General features: G+C 41.2%; 1 protein-coding gene across 11 annotated transcripts in view; it reads left to right on the plus strand.

The window, feature by feature from the left end:
• LOC129820830 (PTB domain-containing engulfment adapter protein 1-like) overlaps nt 1-21,695 on the plus strand; it is a 170,227-nt gene that overhangs the window by 125,492 nt on the left and 23,040 nt on the right. For all 11 annotated transcript variants that reach the window (XM_055877834.1, XM_055877833.1, XM_055877837.1 and 8 more), the window contains one exon: nt 7,927-8,023. In XM_055877834.1, the coding sequence (XP_055733809.1) occupies nt 7,996-8,023 (28 nt within the window). In that variant the 5' untranslated portion in view covers nt 7,927-7,995. The remainder of the gene's footprint in view (nt 1-7,926; nt 8,024-21,695) is intronic.

A 21,695-nucleotide genomic window follows, 5' to 3' on the forward strand; every position in this document is an offset into this window, starting at 1 on the left:
AGTCATACCACAGATTATCAATTGGATTGAGGTCTGGGCTTTGATTAGGCCATTCCAAGACATTTAAATGTTTCCCCTTAAACCACTTGAGTGTTGCTTTAGCAGTATGCTTAGGGTCATTGTCCCGCCGGAAGGTGAACCTCTGTTCCAGTCTCAAATCTCTGGAAGACTGAAACAGGTTTCCCTCAAGAATATCATTGTATTTAGCGCCATCCAACATTCCTTCAATTCTGACCAGTGTCCCAGTCCCTGCCGATGGAAAAACATCCCCACAGCATGATGCTGCCCCACCATGGTGTTCTTGGGTGATGAGAGGTGTTGGGTTTGCGCCATCTAGAAGAAAAAGAAACGCACACCTATTTAGGCGAGGTGCTGGCTAGCAGAGTAGAACACCTGAAAATAAAGGAGAGCCGCACACTCTAGGAGTTCAGATGCAAAAATGTAATGTCCAACGTTTCAACAGCCAAGCTGTCTTCATCAGGGTATAATCACAAACACTGCGAGATGACTCGTTTATATAGTGTCAAAAGACACACAGATGTCTGTAATCATGGCCAAGTGTGGCCTAATATCATTGGTTAATTCTCAAATATTAAAATGGCATACAAAGAACTGCATACAAAAAACAAATGGATAGCATACGATCATAGATGCATTTTAGACTACACAAGCTTACAAACAATTATAATGGCATAAGTCACAATAATCACAAGAATGGCTTCAGATCAAAGTCTACGTTGAGACCGAAGGGAGCAAGTGTTGAGGGAATTAAATAATTCCTCTAATGTACTCATTTATTAAAATCAATCTGTCTATTTATAAGAATTTGTAAGATACTTATTAACATAAAATAGACAGGATACAGTCTTATTAAAATTAGATAATAGTATTTATTCTCAGAGCACGCTACCATTTGACCATAAACAACAGTTTATATACAAGATATGACGTCATAGGTTACAGAATAAATCTCCTCGTCCTGACCAATATAAAACAGGTTCAAAAGTTCATTCCAACTTCCCAGCGCGCACACATGACACACAATATAATCTATTCTCCTGAAGGCTCACTATTATTTATTACCACTTTAGCAGACAACTCAAGATAATGGAAGACCTAAAAAGTTACTCACTGCTTTATCCAAACATCTCAGGGCTAAATTGGGTCAGTTCAACCATAGTTTAACGACCCTTTCTGCTGACTTTTCTGCACAAATCTCTTTTCACAAGGCGTGCAGAGTTCAATTAGTTATAGTTTTATCTAAATCTAGAAATTGTTTGAATTATTATTAACAAAATTCCTAACAGCAAGGGTCTTTAAATTAAAGTTCCAGGCAGCCTCTGGTTTTAACAATACATTATCAAGGTCACCCCCTCTCCTAGAGGGGCATGTTCGATGCCAATATAATGCAGAGACAAAATCGAGTGGTTTGCTTCCAAAAAGTGAGCCGCAACTGGGTAACTCGAGTTTTTGCACCTAATGGTGCTACGATGCTTTGAGATACGTACTTTTAATTCGCGCTTTGTTTTAACCACAACATTTTTACCACAAGGACATGTTAAAGATAAATAACTGCCTTAGTGGAGCATGTAATAACATGTTTGATTGGGATCGATTTCCCTGTTTGTGGGTGTTTGAAGGATCTACATTTATAAGTGTTATTGTATTGAGCACAGCCATTACACTTGTAATTTCCATCCAGTAGGGGCGCGAATAGACATTGTTCAGGAATATCTTGGGGTGATGAATCAGTGTACCAATTGGTCTCTGAGATTTCTGCCCCGCGAGAATACGACCAAGGGAAGGCCCGAAATCTCGGTAATGTGTTTATCATCGTATTTTAGAATGTGCCAATGTTTGTGAACGATTCCCTTAATTTTTTCAGAGCACTTTGAATAGCGGGTAGTTAGAGTTTGCGCCAGACATGGCGTTTTCCTTGATGGCAAAAAAGCTACATTGTAGTCTAATCTGACCAGAGTACCTTCTTCCATATGTTTTGAGAGTCTCCCAAATGCTTTTTGGTGAACACCAAATGTGTTTGCTTATTTTTTTTCTTTAAGCAATGCCTTTTTTCTGGCCACGCTTCCGTAAAGCCCAGCTCCGTGAAGTGTACGGCTTAAGGTGGTCCTACGGACAGATACTCCAATCTCCGCTGTAGACCTTTGCAGCTCCTTCGGGGTTATCATTAGTCTCTTTGTTGCCTCTCTGATTAATGCCCTCCTTGAGTTTTGGTGGGCGGCCCTGTCTTGGCAGATTTGTTGTGGTGCCATATTCTTTCCATTTTTAATAATGGATTTAATGGAGCTCCGTGGGATGTTCAAAGTTTCTGATATTCTTTTATAACCCAAACCTGATCTGTACTTCTCCACAACTTTGTCCCTGACCTGTATGGAGAGCTCCTTGGTCTTCATGGTGCCCCTTGCTTAGTGGTGTTGCAGACTCTGGGGCCTTTCATTACAGGTGTATATATACTGAGATCATGTGACACTTAGATTGCACACAGGTGGACTTTATTTAACTAATGTGACGTCTGAAGGTAATTGGTTTCACCACATCTTATTTAGGGGCTTCATAGCAAAGGGGATGAATACATATGCACGCACCACTTTTCAGTTTTTATTTAATTTTTTGAAACGACGCTTTTTATTTCACTTCACCAATTTGGACTATTTTGTGTATGTCCATTAAATGACACCATGTAATCCACCAAGGGGGATGAATACTTTTGCAAGGCACTGTACAATATATTAAAAATCAAAACATATAGCCCAACATTTGTAGAACAACTAAAGTTACATTAATAACTGTATATTAATGTAACGATGTTCCTCCTCCTCTCCATTTTCGGAGAAGGAGGAGTATTGAGGGAACCAAGGCGCAGCGGATTGTGAAGACATAATGATTTATTGAAAACACGACAAAATAACAAACACGACGTAGACAGAAAACGAACTATACTTGAAAATGATACAAAATAACAAAACGAAAGTAGACAGACCTGAACGACGAACTTACATACAACGTGAAGAACGAAATGAACAGGAACAGACTACATGAAATGAACAAACCGTATACAGTCCCGTATGGTGCAAACATTGACACGGACACAGGAGACAACCACCCACAAACACACAGTGATAATGCCCTACCTAAATATGACTCTTGATTAGAGGAAAATGCAAACCACCTGCCTCTAATCAAGAGCCATACCAGGCACACCGAAACCAACATAGAAACAGATAACATAGACTGCCCACCCAAAACACATGCCCTGACCAAAAACACATAAAAAACAACATAAAACAGGTCAGGACTGTTACAATTAAGCATGGAGGAGTACCTATTTCTTTTATTAACCGCTCAACACAGAATAGTGACATGTGCGCACTCCCTCAAATCGTTTGGAGAAAATATTTATATTTTTCAGTTTTGTTTAATTGTATTCTTCATACTATCAAATAATGTTACAGAATGTAAGCTAATCTTGTCTGCTAAATGAACTAGTGTAGCCCACAACATTTGGTATAGCCACATCAGGACCGAACATAAGGACAACTCAGAGTATGCTATTCATTTCTTCTGAAGTAGACTACATTACCTTCATATCATGCTTCTTTTTTATTTATTTAATTTATCTTTTATTTCTTATTTACAATGACGGCCTACCCCAGCCAAACCCGGACGACGATGGGCCAATTGTGGGACTCCCAATCACAGCCGAATGTGATACAGCCTGGATTCGAACCAGGGACTGTAGTGACGCCTCTTGCCTCTCGTGTGGAAGCCAGGAGATGCTAAATATGTTTATTAATTAACGGTCAATTACTGTGAGACCGACAGTTATTTGCTTGACAATCACTGGCTAATTACATTTTGTGACTTCAACAGCCCTAGCCAGACGCACCGGTTTGTGTCAAGAACTGCAAGGCTGCTGGGTTTTTCACACTCAACAGTTTCCCGTGTGTATCAAGAATGGTCCACCACCCAAAGGACATCCAGCCAACTTGGCATAACTGTGGGAAGCATTGGAGTCAACATGGGCCAGCATCCTGTGGAACAGTTCTGACACCTTGTAATGACCCATTTGAAGTGTGTTCCTAATGTTTGGTTTACTCAGTGTGAATACTTTCTGATGGCACTGTATCTGTCAGTGTCACAGAAGATGGCATAGCACATGTTTAACTGTGCTCTTGGTCTGCTGCAGTGTCATGGTCAATTGTGTAATGCTGTGTCAAATACAAATCATCATATTCAGTATCTATGTACTGTACATCTACTCATCGTATGCATTCTCTGTCGAGCATCTGAATAAGGTTTCTACAGCATATTCATGTCTGCCATGAGATCTTCAGTATGACACATTACACACAATGGTCAGTGTCATCCTCATTGCATACAATTCAGCATTGAAGGACTACTGTAGCCGGATGCTATATTATCCATCTAGAAAGGAAGTTGTCGCCCTTCAGTTGGATCAAAGGGATACATAACAAAGACGGGAGCCTTTTTAATTACATCTTTTTTTTAATGGACTTTTCAATCATATGGACGGTTCAATTCTGTTCTGTTGTTTGATTCACAACAGCTGTTATGTCTGGACAATAAAGTCATTTGTATTCTTGGGACTCATCTGAGACATTTTATTTGGTTCCTTAGCAGAATATTTATCAGAATATGTTTGCTTTAAAGTGTAATGTACGTCATGAGTAAAATTAGTTATATCAATGCTTCATTCCATTTAAGTTTTGCAGGAGTGGATGTTTTGAATGGAAACATATCGAGGTATAATGAAGTTGACTCAGAAATGGGTTTCTACCTTTTCCCAAAATCACTGGCTGAGAAGGGATTCTATCACTATGGAAGGGACTTGATCAATACTTGTAAGGAAAGAGATGAAGAAAGAAGCAGCAACTGTCAAAATAATTGAGTCAACCTATTCTGAGGCAGAACTTACTTATGTATAGTAGCTATCTGTGTGAGTTAAGAACAGATTTTGGAAATTGGCATTTCAAATCCAATTTCAATTCGTCACATGCGCCGAATACAACAGGTGTGTAGACCTTACAATGGAATGCTTACTTACGAGCCCCTAACCAACAGTGCAGTTTGAAAAAATACAAATAAGAGATTAAAAGTATCAAGTTATTAAAGAGCAGCAGTAAAAACTAACAATGTATACAAGGGGCTGCCGGTACAGAGTTAGTTCAGGTAGTATGTACATGTAGGTAGAGTTAATTAAAGTGAATATGCATAGATGACAACAGAGAGTGGCAGTGGTGTGGGTGGGGGGGGGCAATGCAATTAGTCTGGGCAGCCATTTGACTAGATGTTCAGGAGTCTTATGGCTTGGGGGTAGATGCTGTTTAGAAGCCTCTTGGACCTAGACTTGGCGCTCCAGTACTGCTTGCCATGCGGTAGCAGAGAGAACAGTCTATGACTAGGGTGGCTGGAATCTTTGACAATTTTTAGGGCCTTCCTCTGACACCGCCTGGTATAGAGGTCCTGGATGGCAGGAAGCTTGGCCCCAGTGATGTTCTGGGCCATTCGCACTACCCTCTGTAGTGCCTTGCGGTCGGAGGCCGAGCAGTTGCCATACCATAGGCAGTGATGCAATCCGTCAGGATGCTCTCAATGGTGCAGCTGTAGAATCTTTTGAGGATCTGAGGACCCATGCCAAATCTTTTCAGTCTCCTGAGGGGGAATCGGTTTTGTCGTGCCCGCTTCACAACTGTTTTGGTGTGCTTGGACCATGTTAGTTTGTTGGTGATGTGGACACCATTTTAAACCTTGCAATGTTAATGTGCTCTTAATGCTTTGTTGTATAATGTCTTGATTCCTCATTCTCATTCATACATACTCAGTAAAAAAATGTTGGGGAGAGATTGCAAGGTTGTAAAATGAACTTTAAGTTGAGCTTCTCCTCCTTATCGCCATTTAGCTTTGGTATTAAAAGTTCTCACTTGGTTGGGATCATCAGTAAATGGTCAAAGAGAGCATGTACGTACTGTAACCCGATAATGCCTTTGCCTATTCACTGTTCATACATGTACGTACTGTAACCCGATAATGCCTTTGCCTATTCACTGTTCATACATGTACGTACTGTAACCCGATAATGCCTTTGCCTATTCACTGTTCATACATGTACGCTATATCCAGCAGAGTTTAATATGACAGCATTGAACCTCGCTTTATGTGCAAGCTAAAACTTTTTCATGACTTTGCTGATATAAGAAGCCTTACGTGTTGCTACAATAACTAATCTACTTTGGTTGGATTTATTCAGGCAGCCACCGACAAGAATATAACCCCTTTCTCCCAGTAAGGTTATGCTGTAATGCAACAGATTGTGGCAAAAATAAATAAATAGTAAAACAATTCCAGAAAATGGTCTCAAGTGATATTTACTGTTACTACGAAGTCGACCAGCAGTAGTTGATTTCTTTTGACCTTTGACCTGTTTTATTGTGATATATCGACAGTGACTAACAAGTCTAGCCATCAAAAATACCAAGATGGTCAACTCCCCTACTCAGATGGTAAATGGCTTTAACCCAAAGGTAAACACAAGGTGTTTTGCAGGTGGGCCTAGGTTTTCATCGGTGGATATTCTGACTTCTTAAACATTGGCTTTCTGTCAGAGGGTAGGTTTCCTAAATCACAGGCTGACATTGAAAATGTTCCAGGTTATAGCCTACTACCATGTGCGCTTTGCTGTGCTGATAATGTGAATAAATAGCCTAATTGTTTTTTAACATTTTAAACTAAACGTTCTGAGATGTTGCAACAGCCACATTGCATTAAAAAAAATATGCTACGGGTTGTATTAATTTGGGATCTATCGCATCCCACAACTGTCCCAAACTCTGGAATATTTATTTCTCGCACAGAATAGAATAGGTCGACTTTTGTACAATGGGGATACTAGATTGACAGACTAGTGCTTTTTCTATTTGTTAGAACTACTCATCTCGTTGGCTGACAAAGTAAATGTGGACAGTTTTTTCCAATATCTTCAATATGCACCTCGGAATTGGATAAGGACCCACACAGTTGTGTCACCGATGTGTCTGTCTTAACTTGTAACCTGTACGGAGAGCAGTGTGAGTGAGAGACACTTTCGGATTGCGCAGCTCTTAGGGAGAAGGGAACAACTGCCACTGGCTGATAAAGGCATGGATGTTTAAGGGTGCATTACGGCCACAAAGGGGATGCTGCCGTGAAATTAGAGGCATTATCAAGTGCTTTTCAAATTGTGAATGGGAGTGTGTACAGCCTGCGTGAAAAAACAAAGCAGAGCTCATGCCTTTCAAGTGACTTTTTTCAAGTCGTCATTAGTCTCATCATGCAGCCTTACAATGTATTAAAAATCAAAACATATAGCCCAACGTTTGTAGAACAACTAAAGTTACATTAATAACTGTATATTAAGCATATGTTTCTTTGTTAACTGCTCAACACAGAATAACTGCTCAACACAGAATAGCCGCATGTGCGTACTCCCTCAAATCGTTTGGAGAAAATATTTATATTTTTCAGTTTTGTTTAATTGTATTCTTCATACTATGAAATATTATAAAATAATTCCACAGAATTATAAACTAATCTTGTCTGCTAAATGAACTAGTGTAGCCCACAGCCATTTTGCGTAGCCACATCAGGACCTGACATAAGGACAACTGAGTATGCTATTCTTTTCTTCTGAAGTAGACTACATTTTATCTAAAGATCATGCTTCTTTTTCATTTATTTTATTTAACCTTTATTTAACTAGGCAAGTCAGTTAAGAACTAATTCTTATTTACAATGACGGCCTGCCCCCAGCCAAACCTGGGGTAGGCCGTAGGTAGTAACATTTTCCAGGTTTTGTTTGTTGAGGGTCTGATATTTTAAAGGATTCTGAAACATTTTGTTTTTTCCTTCCAGGTGGAATATTCCAGGTGGTATATTGGCAAATACACAGGAGGGATCTCAAAGACACAAGGTTTTTCCAGTATGAACCGGGCTTTTAACAGGAAAAAAGGTAAGCACTCATTTTGTTTCTCTTCCACATTTGTTAAGCAGATTAACATTAAGCCCAGATCTACTTCAGATCATATTACGTCTCATATTATGGCTCAGAGATTTCTAAGTCAAGTAGCCTTTGTTCAATGAGCTACTTGTTCTTATACCTGGAGCTAACAGGCGTAATCTACATAAGCACCGTGGTACTGAACATGTCTGACTTGACTGTTGCGGTTTCGCAACAACGTCTTGTTGTATTTACCTCCATCTGTCCCACCACTCCAACTCTCGGGTTGTCACTAGTTAACACAGACACAAAGTCATAAACCCCACCTATTTCTACAATTTCTCTTCTTAAAATCAGATTTGACATTTAACCTTAACCCTAGCCTTAACCACACGGCTAACCTTATGCCTTACCCTTACCTTAAATTAAGACCAAAAACACTGTTTTCATGATAAGGCCAAAGACCCTGCTGGACAATTTTGGTGCACAGGGTATTCTAGTGATGAGCTTGTAATTTCCTCCGGCCCTGTCAGACACACAATGAGTAAATAAAGACAGTAATCAGGCTAGACAGACCACTTCTCCAGCTTCCGATTACATTACCTTTTCATGGACAATATTTAAATGCAGCTTGGCTCGAAGGTACTCCAATACTGCCCCTACTGTAACTTTTATTGGGTTTTACTTTCTCAGGAATATAAGTTGATACTTTGTCAATATCATCAACTCAGACTCTGGAGGGTGCGTTTAAGGAGTCTATTGAGAGGTTTGGCATAACAAAGAAGTTATGGCTTTTCAGCTGACGCAGAAAGTAGTCAGTGAAGTGTTCCCCAGGCACAGTGGCTGTTTACCATTCCCTGCCTCGTAGTGATGGGCCCACAAATGCCTCCAAACATACTTGCACCCTGTCCAGTTCTGTGTGATTGTAGAGAACTACAGAGCCATCTGGCATAATAAAGAGGGCATTAAAGTCTTTCAGCAGAGGACAAAGGTTCCTCCGAACCCTCCCCGAACAAAACAGACATTTTACCCCATAGCAACACAGAACACTGGGCTTTTGGAGACAACCGTTCATTACCAGAGCATTGCTCATAACTGATAAGGGGCTTGGTAAGAAAATAGAAAAGGGTATCAGTGTTTTCCATAAGCGCCGGCCGTCGGCTTAATAGCCAATAACACGCTACTGTTCCACTTCATTAATTAACTAGGCTTCTGTTAATTTTGAAGTTTCAATTCGTTAGTCATAAAAGTCAGTGTAGCGTTCTCCCACTAGATTGAATGATATGCATGTTCTGGGGATCTGTAGATAGAACAGGCGCCTGTCAATCACAAAGCCAGCAATGACAGGGGCACAGTACTGGTTGTTGTTCTGACCTGTGTTATTTTAGTGCTCTCTGGTTGGCTGCAGTCAAATCTATTTTAACGGAATAGGGAGAGCATCACCTTCATCACCGGTGAGTTTGAAGTTAGGGGAAGCAAAAAAATATATACACATTTATGATAAAGTATTAGACGCGTTTGCAGACTAATGTAAAATAGCCTACTATTCCTAATGTGATGATTAGATTAAGCTGATAAAAGTATTTTCTTTGTCTCTTCTGTTTTTCCAGTGATTTGTGTTTTGAAATATTGCAAAAGGCATAGGCCTATTTTTAGATGCTTTTCACTGACAGCCGCAAAGCAACAGTCAGCTATTTGAATAGATGAACACACGCTGCCCAAATTGCGCAATTCCCGACTGTTTATACCCTGGCCTTGTCATTTTAAAAAAATGACAGCTATTTTGTGGCTAAATCATGCTCTCTGGTGTACTTTTGTTTTTGAAGGATTATATTTATTTTTGTATAGACATGAGTAATTGTGTAGTTTTGCCAAGTTCAATTCAATGTAGTTTAGGGGAAGCACGACTGTGCAAATTGATACATTTGGTGTGGTTATTAAAAGCCGCCTGTAGAGATTGAATGTTTTAGCAGAGATTCTTCACTGGTACTTTTCTTGCTTTCGCGATTGATGAATTAGCGTTAACATTTCAAGTGGCATATGAGCAAAAGTTGTTGCATTTTGTTAGAATAGTTTTTTTTCTCATTCTTACATATTCCTTCAACTTGTATTTATTAATTTGGAGGACAAACAAAATACTGTTCCTCATTCTGCAAGGGGAAGAACAAATCACCAGTTATTTGTCTGGTCAGTCTGACTACAAGCTGAGCAAAAACATTTGTCTGATATACACTATATATACAAGAGTATATGGACACCACTTCAAATTAGTGGATTCAGCTATTTCAGCCACACCCGTTGCTGACAACTGTAGAAAATCGAGTACAATGCCATGCAATCTCCATAGCTCAACATCGGAGGTAGAATAGCCTTACTGAGGAGCTCTGTGACTTTCAACATGGCACTGTCATAGGATGCCACCATTCCAACAAGTCAGTTTGTAAAATTCCTGACCTGCTAGAGCTGCCTCGGGTCAACTGTAAGTGCTGTTATTGTGAAGTAGAAACTTCTAGGAGCAACAACGACTCAGCCGCGAAGTGGTAGGCCACACAAGCTCACAGAACGGGACCACCGAGTGCTGAAGCTCGTCCCCACAGCTGCCACCACCATGCTTCACTGTGGGGATGGTATTCTCGGGGTGATGAGAGGTGTTGGGTTTGTGCCAAAGCTTAATTTTTGTCTCATCTGACCAGAGTACCTTATTCCACATGATTGGGGAGTCTCCCAAATGCCTTTTGGCGGATCACCAAATGTTTGCTTATTTTTTTTCTTTACGCAAAGGCTTTTTTCTTGCATCTCTTCCATAAAGCCCAGCTCCATGGAGTGTACGGCTTAAAGTGGGCCTATGGACAGATACTTCAATCTCCGCTGTCTGGATTGCAGGAAACTTCGCCCCAGTGATGTATTGGGCCGTACGCACTACCCTCTGTAAAGCCTTACGGTCAGATGCCGAGCAGTTGCCTTACCAGGCGGTGATGCAACCGGTCAGGATGCTCTCGATGGTGCAGCTGTAGACCTTTTTGAGGAGCTGGGGACCCATGTCAAATCTTTTCAGTCTCCTGAGGGGGAAAAGGTTTCACGACTTTCTTCGTGTGTTTGGACCATGATAGGTCGTTGGTGATGTGGACACCAAGGAACTTGAAGCTCTCGTCCCGTTCCACTAGAGCCCCATTGATGTTAAGGGGGGCCTGTTCAGTCCGCTTTTTCCTGTAGTCCACGATTAGCTCCTTTGTCTTGCTCACATTGAGGGAGAGGTTGTTGTTGTCCTGGCTCCACACTGACAGTTATCTGACCATCTGCCTTTTAGCTGTCTCATAGTTGTTGGTGATTATGCCCACCACTGTTGTGTCATCAGCAAACGTAATGATGGTGTTGGAGTCATGTTTGGCCACGAAGCCATAGTCCCTCCTGTACTCCCTGTTCACCTAAGTACACACACCTGAGGGGCCCCAGTGTTGAGGATCAGCAGGGCAGACGTGTTGTTCCCTACCCTTACCACCTGGGGGCAGCCCGTCAAAGTCCAGGATCCAGTTGCAGAGGGTTTAGTCCCAGGGTCCTTAGCTTAGTGATGAGCTTTGTGGGCACTATCGTGTTGAACACTGAGCTGTAGTCAATTAACAGCATTATCACATAGGTGTTCACATAGGCATTTAGCTTTTCTGGTAGGCTCGCGTCACTGGGCAGCTCGCGTCTGGTTTTCCCTTTGTAGTCTGTAATAGTTTTCAAGGCCTGCCACATCCGATGAGCATCAGAGCCGGTGTAGTAGGATTCAATCTTAATCCTGTATTGACGCTTTGCTGTTTTGATGGTTCGTCTGAGGGCATAGCAGGATTTCTTATAGGCATCCGGATTAGTGTCCCACTTCCTGTAAGTGGCAGCTCTAGCCTTTAGCTTGATGCGGATGTTGCCTGTAATCCATGGCTTCTGGTTGGGATATGTACGTACGGTCACTGTGGGGACGATGTTGTCGATACAATTATTGATGAAGCAGATGACTGAGGAGGTATACTCCTCAATGCCATTGAATGAATCCCGGAACATATTCCGTCTGCTAGCAAAACAGTCCTGTAGTGTAGAATCCGCATCATTAGACCACTTTCATATTGAGTGAGTCACTGATACTCCCTACTTTAATTTTTGCTTGTAAGCAGGAATCAGGAGGATATAATTATGGTTAGAAATGTCAAGTGGAGGGCGGGGGAGAGGTTTGTATGCATCTCTGCGTGTGGAGTAAAGGTGGTCTAGATTGTTTTTCCCTCTTTGCACATGTGACATGCTGGTGAAAATGTTGTAAAACTGATTTAAGTTTACCTGCATTAAAGTCCTCGGCCACTAGGAGCGCCGCTTCTGGGTGAGCATTTTCCTGTTTGCTCATGGCCGTATAGAGTTGGTTGAGTGCGGTCTTAGTGCCAGCATTGGTCTGTGGTGGTAAATAGACGGCTACGAATAATATAGATGAGAACTCTATTGGTAGGTAGTGTGGTCTACAGCTTATCATATGGTTCTCTAGATCAGGCGAGCAATACCTCTCGACTTCTTTAATATTAGACATTGCGCACCAGCTGTTATTGACAAAAAGACACACCCCCACCCCTCGTCTTACCAGACGTAGCATCTCTGTTCTGCAGGTGCATTGAAATTCCTCCAGCTCTATATTGTCCTTGTCGTTGTTCAGCCACGACTCGGTGAAACATAAGATTTTATAGTTCTTAATGTCCCGTTGGTATGATAATTGTAGTCGTAGGTCATACATTTTTACTTCCAATGATTGCATGTTAGCAAGTAGAATTGATGGCAGTGAGAGTTTACTCGCTCGCCTACGGATTCTCAAAAGCAGACCGATCTGCGTCCTCTTTTCCTCCGCCTTGACTTCACGCAAATGACGGGGATCTGGGCCTGTTCCCGGGAGAGCAGTATATCTATCTCGTCGGACTCGATAAAGGAAAAATCTTCTTCCAGTTCGTGGTGAGTAATCCCAGTTTTGATGTCCAGAAGTTATTTTCGGTCATAGCAGCAACATTAAGTACAAAATAAGTTAAGTAAGTATAACAAACAACGCAAAAAAACTAAACAAAATAGCACAATTGGTTAAGGTCATGTAAAACGTAAGCCATCCTCTTCGGCGCAATCTTTGGGCGGTATGATGTTATGATGATGTGGGAATGTTAACTTCTCTAGGGTATGTGGGACGGCAGCGTCCCACCTCGTCAACAGCCAGTGAAACTGCAGGGCGCCAAATTCAAAACAACATGTGTAAATCCATGTTGTATATCCAGGCAAAGTGTCCGATTTCAAAAAGGTTTTACGACGAAAGCACACCAAACGATTATGTTAGGTATGAGCCAAGTCACAGAAAAAGACAGCCATTTTTCCAGCCAAAGAGAGGAGTAACAAAAAGCAGAAAGAGATAAAATTAATCACTAACCTTTGATCTCCATCAGATGACACTCATAGGACTTCATGTTACACAATACATGTATGTTTTGTTCGGTAAAGGTCATATTTATTTTCAAAAAATCTCAGTTTAGGCGGGACGCTACTGTCTCACTTGGCAAAAAGCCAAGCACCAAATTCAAATGAATTACTATGAAAATTACTATAAAAATCAAACTTTCATTAAATCACACATGAAAGATACGAAATTAAAGCTACACTGGTTGTGAATCCAGCCAACATGTCAGAATTCAAATAGGCTTTTCGGTGAAAGCAAACGATGCTATTATCTGAGGATAGCACAATAGTAAACAAAGACAGAGAAGCATATTTCAACCCTGCAGGCGCGACACAAAACGCAGAAATAAAAATATAATTCATGCCTTACCTTTTGACGAGCTTCTTTTGTTGGCACTCCAATATGTCCCATAAACATCACAAATGGTCCTTTTGTTCGATTAATTCCGTCGATATATATCCAAAATGTCCATTTATTTGGCGCGTTTGATCCAGAAATACACCGGTTCCAGCTTGCTCAAACGTGACTACAAAATATCTCAAAGGTTACCTGTAAACTTTGCCAAAAAATGTCAAACTACTTTTGTAATACAACTTTAGGTATTTTTTTTCGTTAATAATCGATCAAATTGAAGACGGGATGATCTGTGTTCAATACAGGATTAAAACCAACTGTAGCTAGCTTTCTGGTCTCGCGCATCTAACAAACAGGACACTTCGAGTGACCTTCCTTCAAGATGGCCGTACTTCTTCATTACACAAAGGAATAACCTCAACCAATTTCTAAAGACTGTTGACATCCAGTGGAAGCGGTAGGAACTGCAAGTAGGTCCCTTTGCAATCTGGTTTCCCAATGAAAACTCATTGAAAAGAGTGACCTCAAAAAAATAAAAGATCTGAATGGTTTGTCCTCGGGGTTTCGCCTGCTAAATAAGTGTTGTTATACTCACAGACATGATTCAAACAGTTTTAGAAACTTCAGAGTGTTTTCTATCCAAATCTACTAATGATATACATATCTTATCTTCTGGGGATGAGTAGCTGGCAGTTTAATTTGGGCATGCTTTTCATCCAAAATTCCGAATGCTGCCCCCTACCCTAGAGAAGTTAAGTGAAAGACAAAGTGCTGTACAGTCTGGCAGGGCAATAATGACAGACACAGTATTGTTCAGTCTTGCAGGGCAGTAATGACAGACACAATACTGTACAGTCTGACAGGGCAGTAATGACAGACACTGGACTGTCTTACATGGCGGTAATGACAGACACGGTACTGTACTGTCTTACTTGTAACAGTGTACAACAAAATGTATATTAATGTTGTACATACGCACTCGTGCATGCACACACAGAAAGACAAATGTTTCCATAGAGGAGAAGGGTAAATAATGTACAAAGTCTAGCTCATAAAAAGTGAACATTTCAGGAAACACATTTACATTTTTTTTATTGTAGATATGGTGAAGGGGGCAATTTTGATCCTGATTCCATGTGCTATCCTGGAATTGATCTCAGTTTGTTCAATGAGTAACAATAAATCAAATGTGAGGGTTTGGTAAAAAAGTCTGTCGATGTGCCCTTGAACAAGGCCCTTAACCCCAATCGCTCCTGTAAGTCACTCTGGATAAGAGCTTCTACTGAAATGTAAAAATGTACACTAGCGATAATGCAGGAGGATACTGTAAATCCATTTTTAATGCCCTCTCTTTGTAATTTGGAGATCAACAGATGAACTCACTCATGTGGAAATTTTGATTTAGAGGTAACAAAAGGCTTTTTAATTTATCTGGACCGTGTTGGCAGCTCATATCCAGACAAACTGTAAAACAACGTATCAGAGGTGTTAAACTGAGCTTAGTTTAACTCCTCTGACCAGCAGGCAAATGAGGCAGCTGGACAAATAATACAGGGACCTGTGCCTTGTAAAAATTATAGACAACTAGCATTTTTAAGGGGATGGAAGATTGTACTAAATGTCTTTAAGGCTTGTTACTGTAAGTTCCATATATGGAACATACTGTATATGAATATGACATTCATCTACAGGTATACAGAGGTTATATACAAAAGAAAAACAGAGCTGTTCCCTGAGAATTTTTGGGTCATTCATTATATAGCTACTGTCTTCTGAAAAGCTGCATTCTCTTTGACAGGGAAATGATTTATGAGCATTTCTCTGCTAATGGTTCCCACAAAGGGCATTGCCTTAATGTCATTTTAACACTTGTGAATGTTACCTAGCCAATGACATTTCCCCTAGCTGTAGATGTGAACCACTGCTTGCATGGCTGCTTTGCCCAGCAAACAGACGCATGATGTGACGAAGAGTTTGCATACCAAGCAATCTCATTGTCAGCTTTGACTTGATCGAATGCAGAGGTGAATTACTGTTTCGCTGCGTTGAACAACCTTATCGAAACATTTGTGCTACAATCACCGTACCTACAGTGTACTCTCATCAAGGTTTAAGTTTACAAGGCATTAGAGACTGCTGCTGTCCTATGTACAATGCATAGTCCTTGAACACTGGTCATCTTAAAAATGTCTACATACTGTTTTATCCACTTCATATGTTTAGATACTGCATTCTAGTCAAGGCTCATCCTATATAACTACTGACGTACACACCTTTTCTATTCATATACTCCCTCTATACTGTATGTGTGTTTGTATGTATATATATATGTATATGTATATGTATATGTATATGTATATATATGTATATGTATATATATGTATATATATATATGTATATACATATATATATATGTATGTATGTGTGTGTATATATATGTATATGTATATATATATATATATATATGTGTGTGTGTGTGTGTGTGTGTATATATATATATATATGATGTGTGTGTGTGTGTGTGTGTGTGTGTGTGTGTGTGTGTGTGTGTGTATATACACTGCTCAAAAAAATAAAGGGAACACTTAAACAACACAATGTAACTCCAAGTCAATCACACTTCTGTGAAATCAAACTGTCTACTTAGGAAGCAACACTGATTGACAATAAATTTCACATGCTGTTGTGCAAATGGAATAGACAACAGGTTGAAATTATAGGCAATTAGCAAGACAGCCCCAATAAAGCAGTGGTTCTGCAGTTGGTGACCACAGACCACTTCTCAGTTCCTATGCTTCCTGGCTGATGTTTTGGTCACTTTTGAATGCTGGCTGTGCTTTCACTCTAGTGGTAGCATGAGATGGAGTCTACAACCCACACAAGTGGCTCAGGTAGTGCAGCTCATCCAGGATGGCACATCAATGCGAGCTGTGGCAAGAAGGTTTGCTGTGTCTGTCAGCGTAGTGTCCAGAGCATGGAGGCGCTACCAGGAGACAGGCCAGTACATCAGGAGACGTGGAGGAGGCCGTAGGAGGGCAACAACCCAGCAGCAGTACCGCTACCTCCGCCTTTGTGCAAGAAGGAGCAGGAGGAGCACTGCCAGAGCCCTGCAAAATGTCCTCCAGCAGGCCACAAATTTGCATGTGTCTGCTCAAACGGTCAGAAACAGACTCCATGAGGGTGGTATGAGGGCCCGACGTTCACAGGTGGGGGTTGTGCTTACAGCCTAACACCGTGCAGGACGTTTGGCATTTGCCAGAGAACACCAAGATTGGCAAATTCGCCACTGGCGCCCTGTGCTCTTCACAGATGAAAGCAGGTTCACACTGAGCACATGTGACAGTCTGCAGACGCCGTGGAGATCGTTCTTCTGCCTGCAACATCCTCCAGCATGACCGGTTTGGCGGTGGGTCAGTCATGGTGTGGGGTGGCATTTCTTTGGGATGCCGCACAGCCCTCCATGGGCTCGCCAGAGGTAGCCTGACTGCCATTAGGTACCGAGATGAGATCCTCAGACCCCTTGTGAGACCATATGCTGGTGCGGTTTGCCCTGGGTTCCTCCTAATGGAAGACAATGCTAGACCTCATGTGGCTGGAGTGTGTCAGCAGTTCCTCAAGAGGAAGGCATTGATGCTATGGACTGGCCCGCTCGTTCCCCAGACCTGAATCCAATTGAGCACATCTGGGACATCATGTCTCGCACCATTAACCAACGCCACGTTGCACCACAGACTGTCCAGGAGTTGGCGGATGCTTTACTCCAGGTCTGGGAGGAGATCCCTCAGGAGACCATCCGCCACCTCATCAGGAGCATGCCCAGGCATTGTAGGGAGGTCATACAGGCACGTGGAGGCCACACACACTACTGAGCCTCATTTTGACTTGTTTTAAGGACATTACATCAAAGTTGGGTCAGCCTGTAGTGTGGTTTTCCACTTTAATTTTGAGTGTGACTCCAAATCCAGACCTCCATGGGTTGATAAATTTGATTTCCATTGATTATTTTTGTGTGATTTTGTTGTCAGCACATTCAACTATGTAAAGAAAAAAGTATTTAATAAGAATATTTCATTCATTCAGATCTAGGATTTGTTATTTTAGTGTTCCCTTCATTTTTTTGAGCAGTGTATATATACTACCACGGTCAAAAGTTTGGGGTCAACGTCAACAGTAAAGAGGTGACTTTGGGATGCTGGCCTTCTAGGCAGAGTTCCTCTGTCCAGTGTCTGTGTTCTTTTGCCCATTTTAATATTTTATTTTTATTGGACAGTCTGAGATATGGCTTTTTCTTTGCAACCCGGATTCGCATCTTCACTGTTGACGTTGAGACTGGTGTTTTGCGGATACTATTTAATAAAGCTGCCAGTTGAGGACTTGTGAGGTGTCTGCTTCTCAAACTAGACACTCTAATGTACTTGTCCTTTTGCTCAGTTATGCACCGGGGCCTCCCACTCCTCTTTCTATTCTGGTTTGAGCCAGTTTGCACTGTTCTGTGACTTGATTTTGACCCCCCCCCCCCCCCTTTGTTCAGGGACACATTATTCAATTTCTGTTAGTCACATGTCTGTGGAACTTGTTCAGTTTATGTCTCAGTTATTGATTCTTGTTATGTTCATACAAATATTTACACATAAAGTTTGCTGAAAATAAATGCAGTTGACAGTGAGAGAATGTTTCTTTTTTTGCTTAGTTTATACTTAATTGTATTCTGGACCTTGCTAGTTCTAATAATTCTCTATTTCTTAATTCCTTTATTTTATTTTGGTGGATTTGGGTGTTAGCATTTTGTGTACACGACCAATCACCATTTTATTTGATTGAGCAATTAGCAGTGGTGCTCTTGTCAGTTTGACCTTTGAGTTGTCCTCTGGGAGTATGATGAGTAACCTTTTGGGATAGTTGTAAGGCATCACTCTTGTAGCATCAATAAAGGTTGAACATTTCTCGAAAATATGATTCAAAATGGCCTTGAGATGGGTGCAACATAAAATAGGAAACCATCATCGACTGTTTAGGCGAAATTCTTTACTGTCATCAGTTTCCTTATTACCCTAAAGGTGATGACGGTTGGAAATATTAAGTGCCATCGAACACAAGAACGGTCCCCACTCCGAGTCCTATTCACTGGCATTAACGAAGAAAACAACCCTCATTGTATTGCATTGTGTCGGAAGAGATTGTTGGAGAAGATCCATTGTATTTTCTTTTACCCTTAATGATTAACCATTTGTATCCGTCCACTCACATTTAATTAAAACGGATATCTGGAGTACGGACATCTAAATACTGCTGGAGGTATTTTAGACTTCAGTCCCCCGGGGCCTACTGATTGATCCAACAAAACTCTGAATTAGACAAATGTGAGATTAATTGGCCATTGTTTTCCTGTAAGGGCCCAGTTCCAGGTGATGGCTACTGTACAGCCTGGCCCATGGGAACATTAGCTGTGTAATTCATTAAAGTGAATGGGTGAGATAATGAGCTCAGACTTGGACTTGGTCTGTCTGGAACTTCTGATGGCTTTACTACTAACTGTGGTTCTAAGTTCACACAAAGCGCTAGCTTTAATGTTCTAGTATTGTTTGATTACTTTCAAATACTTTGAAATATGTTTGATTGAGTGTGTCTGGAGTGTGAAATGGGCGTGGTTTGTACTGTTGGGACTATTCCATTGGTGCCACTGTGGGAGGCAAACTCAATAAAGCACGACAAAAATAGTTTTGAAAGAAAACCGATCCGTATTATTGCATCATGTCTTTGTGTTCTGCTTTATTGGCCGTTATAAACTCGGTCTTCGAGCCCTGAATGCTGATTGGCTGACAACTGTGGTATGTCAGACCATATACCACGGGTATGACAAAACATTTATTTTATCTGCTCTAATTATATTGGTAAGCAGTTTATAATAGCAGTAAGGTAACTTGGGTGGTTTGTGGTATATTGGCAATATACCATGGCTAAGGGCTGTATCCAGGCACTCTGTGCTGTGCCTAAGAACAGCCCTTAATGAATCGTGTTATATTGGCCATATAAAACATATACAGTACATAGCTTACATGTATATGTTCAGAACCAGTCTGTCTTTAGTAGTAGTGAAGCACTGAGATGCATCATCCCCCTAAAGTCTCAATCAGGCACCTCTTTCAACATGACAGATAACCCTAAAGCTGTCATTGAGTCAGACTGCTGAGGAAACGCGCCACACACAACTGACCTTCAGACTCTCAGATGCATCCTCTCACGCCCACGCCACTTTATTGACGCCGTCTGATCTTTTATGCCCCGGTGCCAGTCCATTATTTTAGCGACTTTACAGTCCACCTTTTAACGTTTATATAAGGTGGGCAGGAGAGGTGGGGCCGCCTCCATTAATCAAGATTGGGTGCTGACACACAGAAAAACTGTCTGGGCTACCTGCCTTCACCGCAGTGAGTCCAGAACCTACCCCCATTCATCATAGTTAGAATGTACAGTTCCTTAGCAGGGGGCTGGGTACAAAATCTCCCATCAAGAGAGAACCACCAAGAGATTGATCTCACTCATTTACTCTTTGATGTGAAGTAGTATGGTGGGGATGGCAGAGCTAGTGCTTAGCAGAGGAGACAGCTGTGTTGGTCAGGCTATGGTATAGTGGCTGGTATGGTATAGGTACTGGTAGGGCTAAGGTATAGTTACTGGTATGGGTATGGTATAGTTACTGGTAAGGCTATGGTATAGTTACTGGTATGGCTATGGTATAGTTACTGGTATGGCTATGGTGTAGTTACTGGTATGGTATAGGTACTGGTATGGCTATGGTATAGGTACTGGTATGGTATAGGTACTGGTATGGTTATGGTATAGTGGCTGGTATGGTTATGGTATAGTGGCTGGTATAGGTACTGGTATGGTATAGGTACTGGTATGGTATAGGTACTGGTATGGTATAGGTACTGGTATGGTATAGGTACTGGTATGGCTATGGTATAGGTACTGGTATGGTATAGGTACTGGTATGGCTATGGTATAGGTACTGGTATGGTATAGGTACTGGTATGGTATAGGTACTGGTATGGTACTGGTATGGTATAGGTACTGGTATGGTATAGGTACTGGTATGGTATAGGTACTGGTATGGTACTGGTATGGCTTTGGTATAATTACTGGTATGGTATAGGTACTGGTATGGCTATGGTATAGTGGCTGGTATGGTATATTGGCTGGTATGGTATATTGGCTGGTATAGTATAGGTACTGGTATGGTATAGGTACTGGTATGGCTATGGTATAGGTACTGGTATGGTTATGGTATAGTGGCTGGTATGGTATAGTGGCTGGTATGGTGTAGGTACTGGTATGGTGGCTGGTATGGCTATAGTATAGTTATTGGTATGGCTATGGTATAGTTATTGGTATGACATGGTATATTAGCTGGTATGGTATAGGTACTGGTATAGCTATGGTATTGTTATTGGTATGGTATAGTTATTGGTATAGTAGCTGGTATGGCTATGGTATAGTTACTGGTATGACATCGTATAGTAGCTGGTATGGCTTTGGTATAGTTACTGGTATGGTATAGTTATTGGTATGGCTATGGTATAGTTATTGGTATGGCAATGGTATAGTTATTGGTATGGCAATGGTATAGTTATTGGTATGGCTATGGTATAGTTATTGGTATGGCTATGGTATAGTTATTGGTATGGCTATGGTATAGGTATTGGTATGGCTATGGTATAGTTATTGGTATGGCTATGTATAGGTACTGGTATGGTATAGTTATTGGTATGGCTATGGTATAGTTATTGGTATGGCTATGGTATAGTTATTGGTATGGCTATGGTATAGTTATCGGTATGGCTATGGTATAGTTATTGGTATGGCTATGGTATAGTT

This window comes from Salvelinus fontinalis, chromosome 23 (genome assembly GCF_029448725.1).
Source record: "Salvelinus fontinalis isolate EN_2023a chromosome 23, ASM2944872v1, whole genome shotgun sequence".
Classification (NCBI taxonomy): domain Eukaryota; kingdom Metazoa; phylum Chordata; class Actinopteri; order Salmoniformes; family Salmonidae; genus Salvelinus; species Salvelinus fontinalis.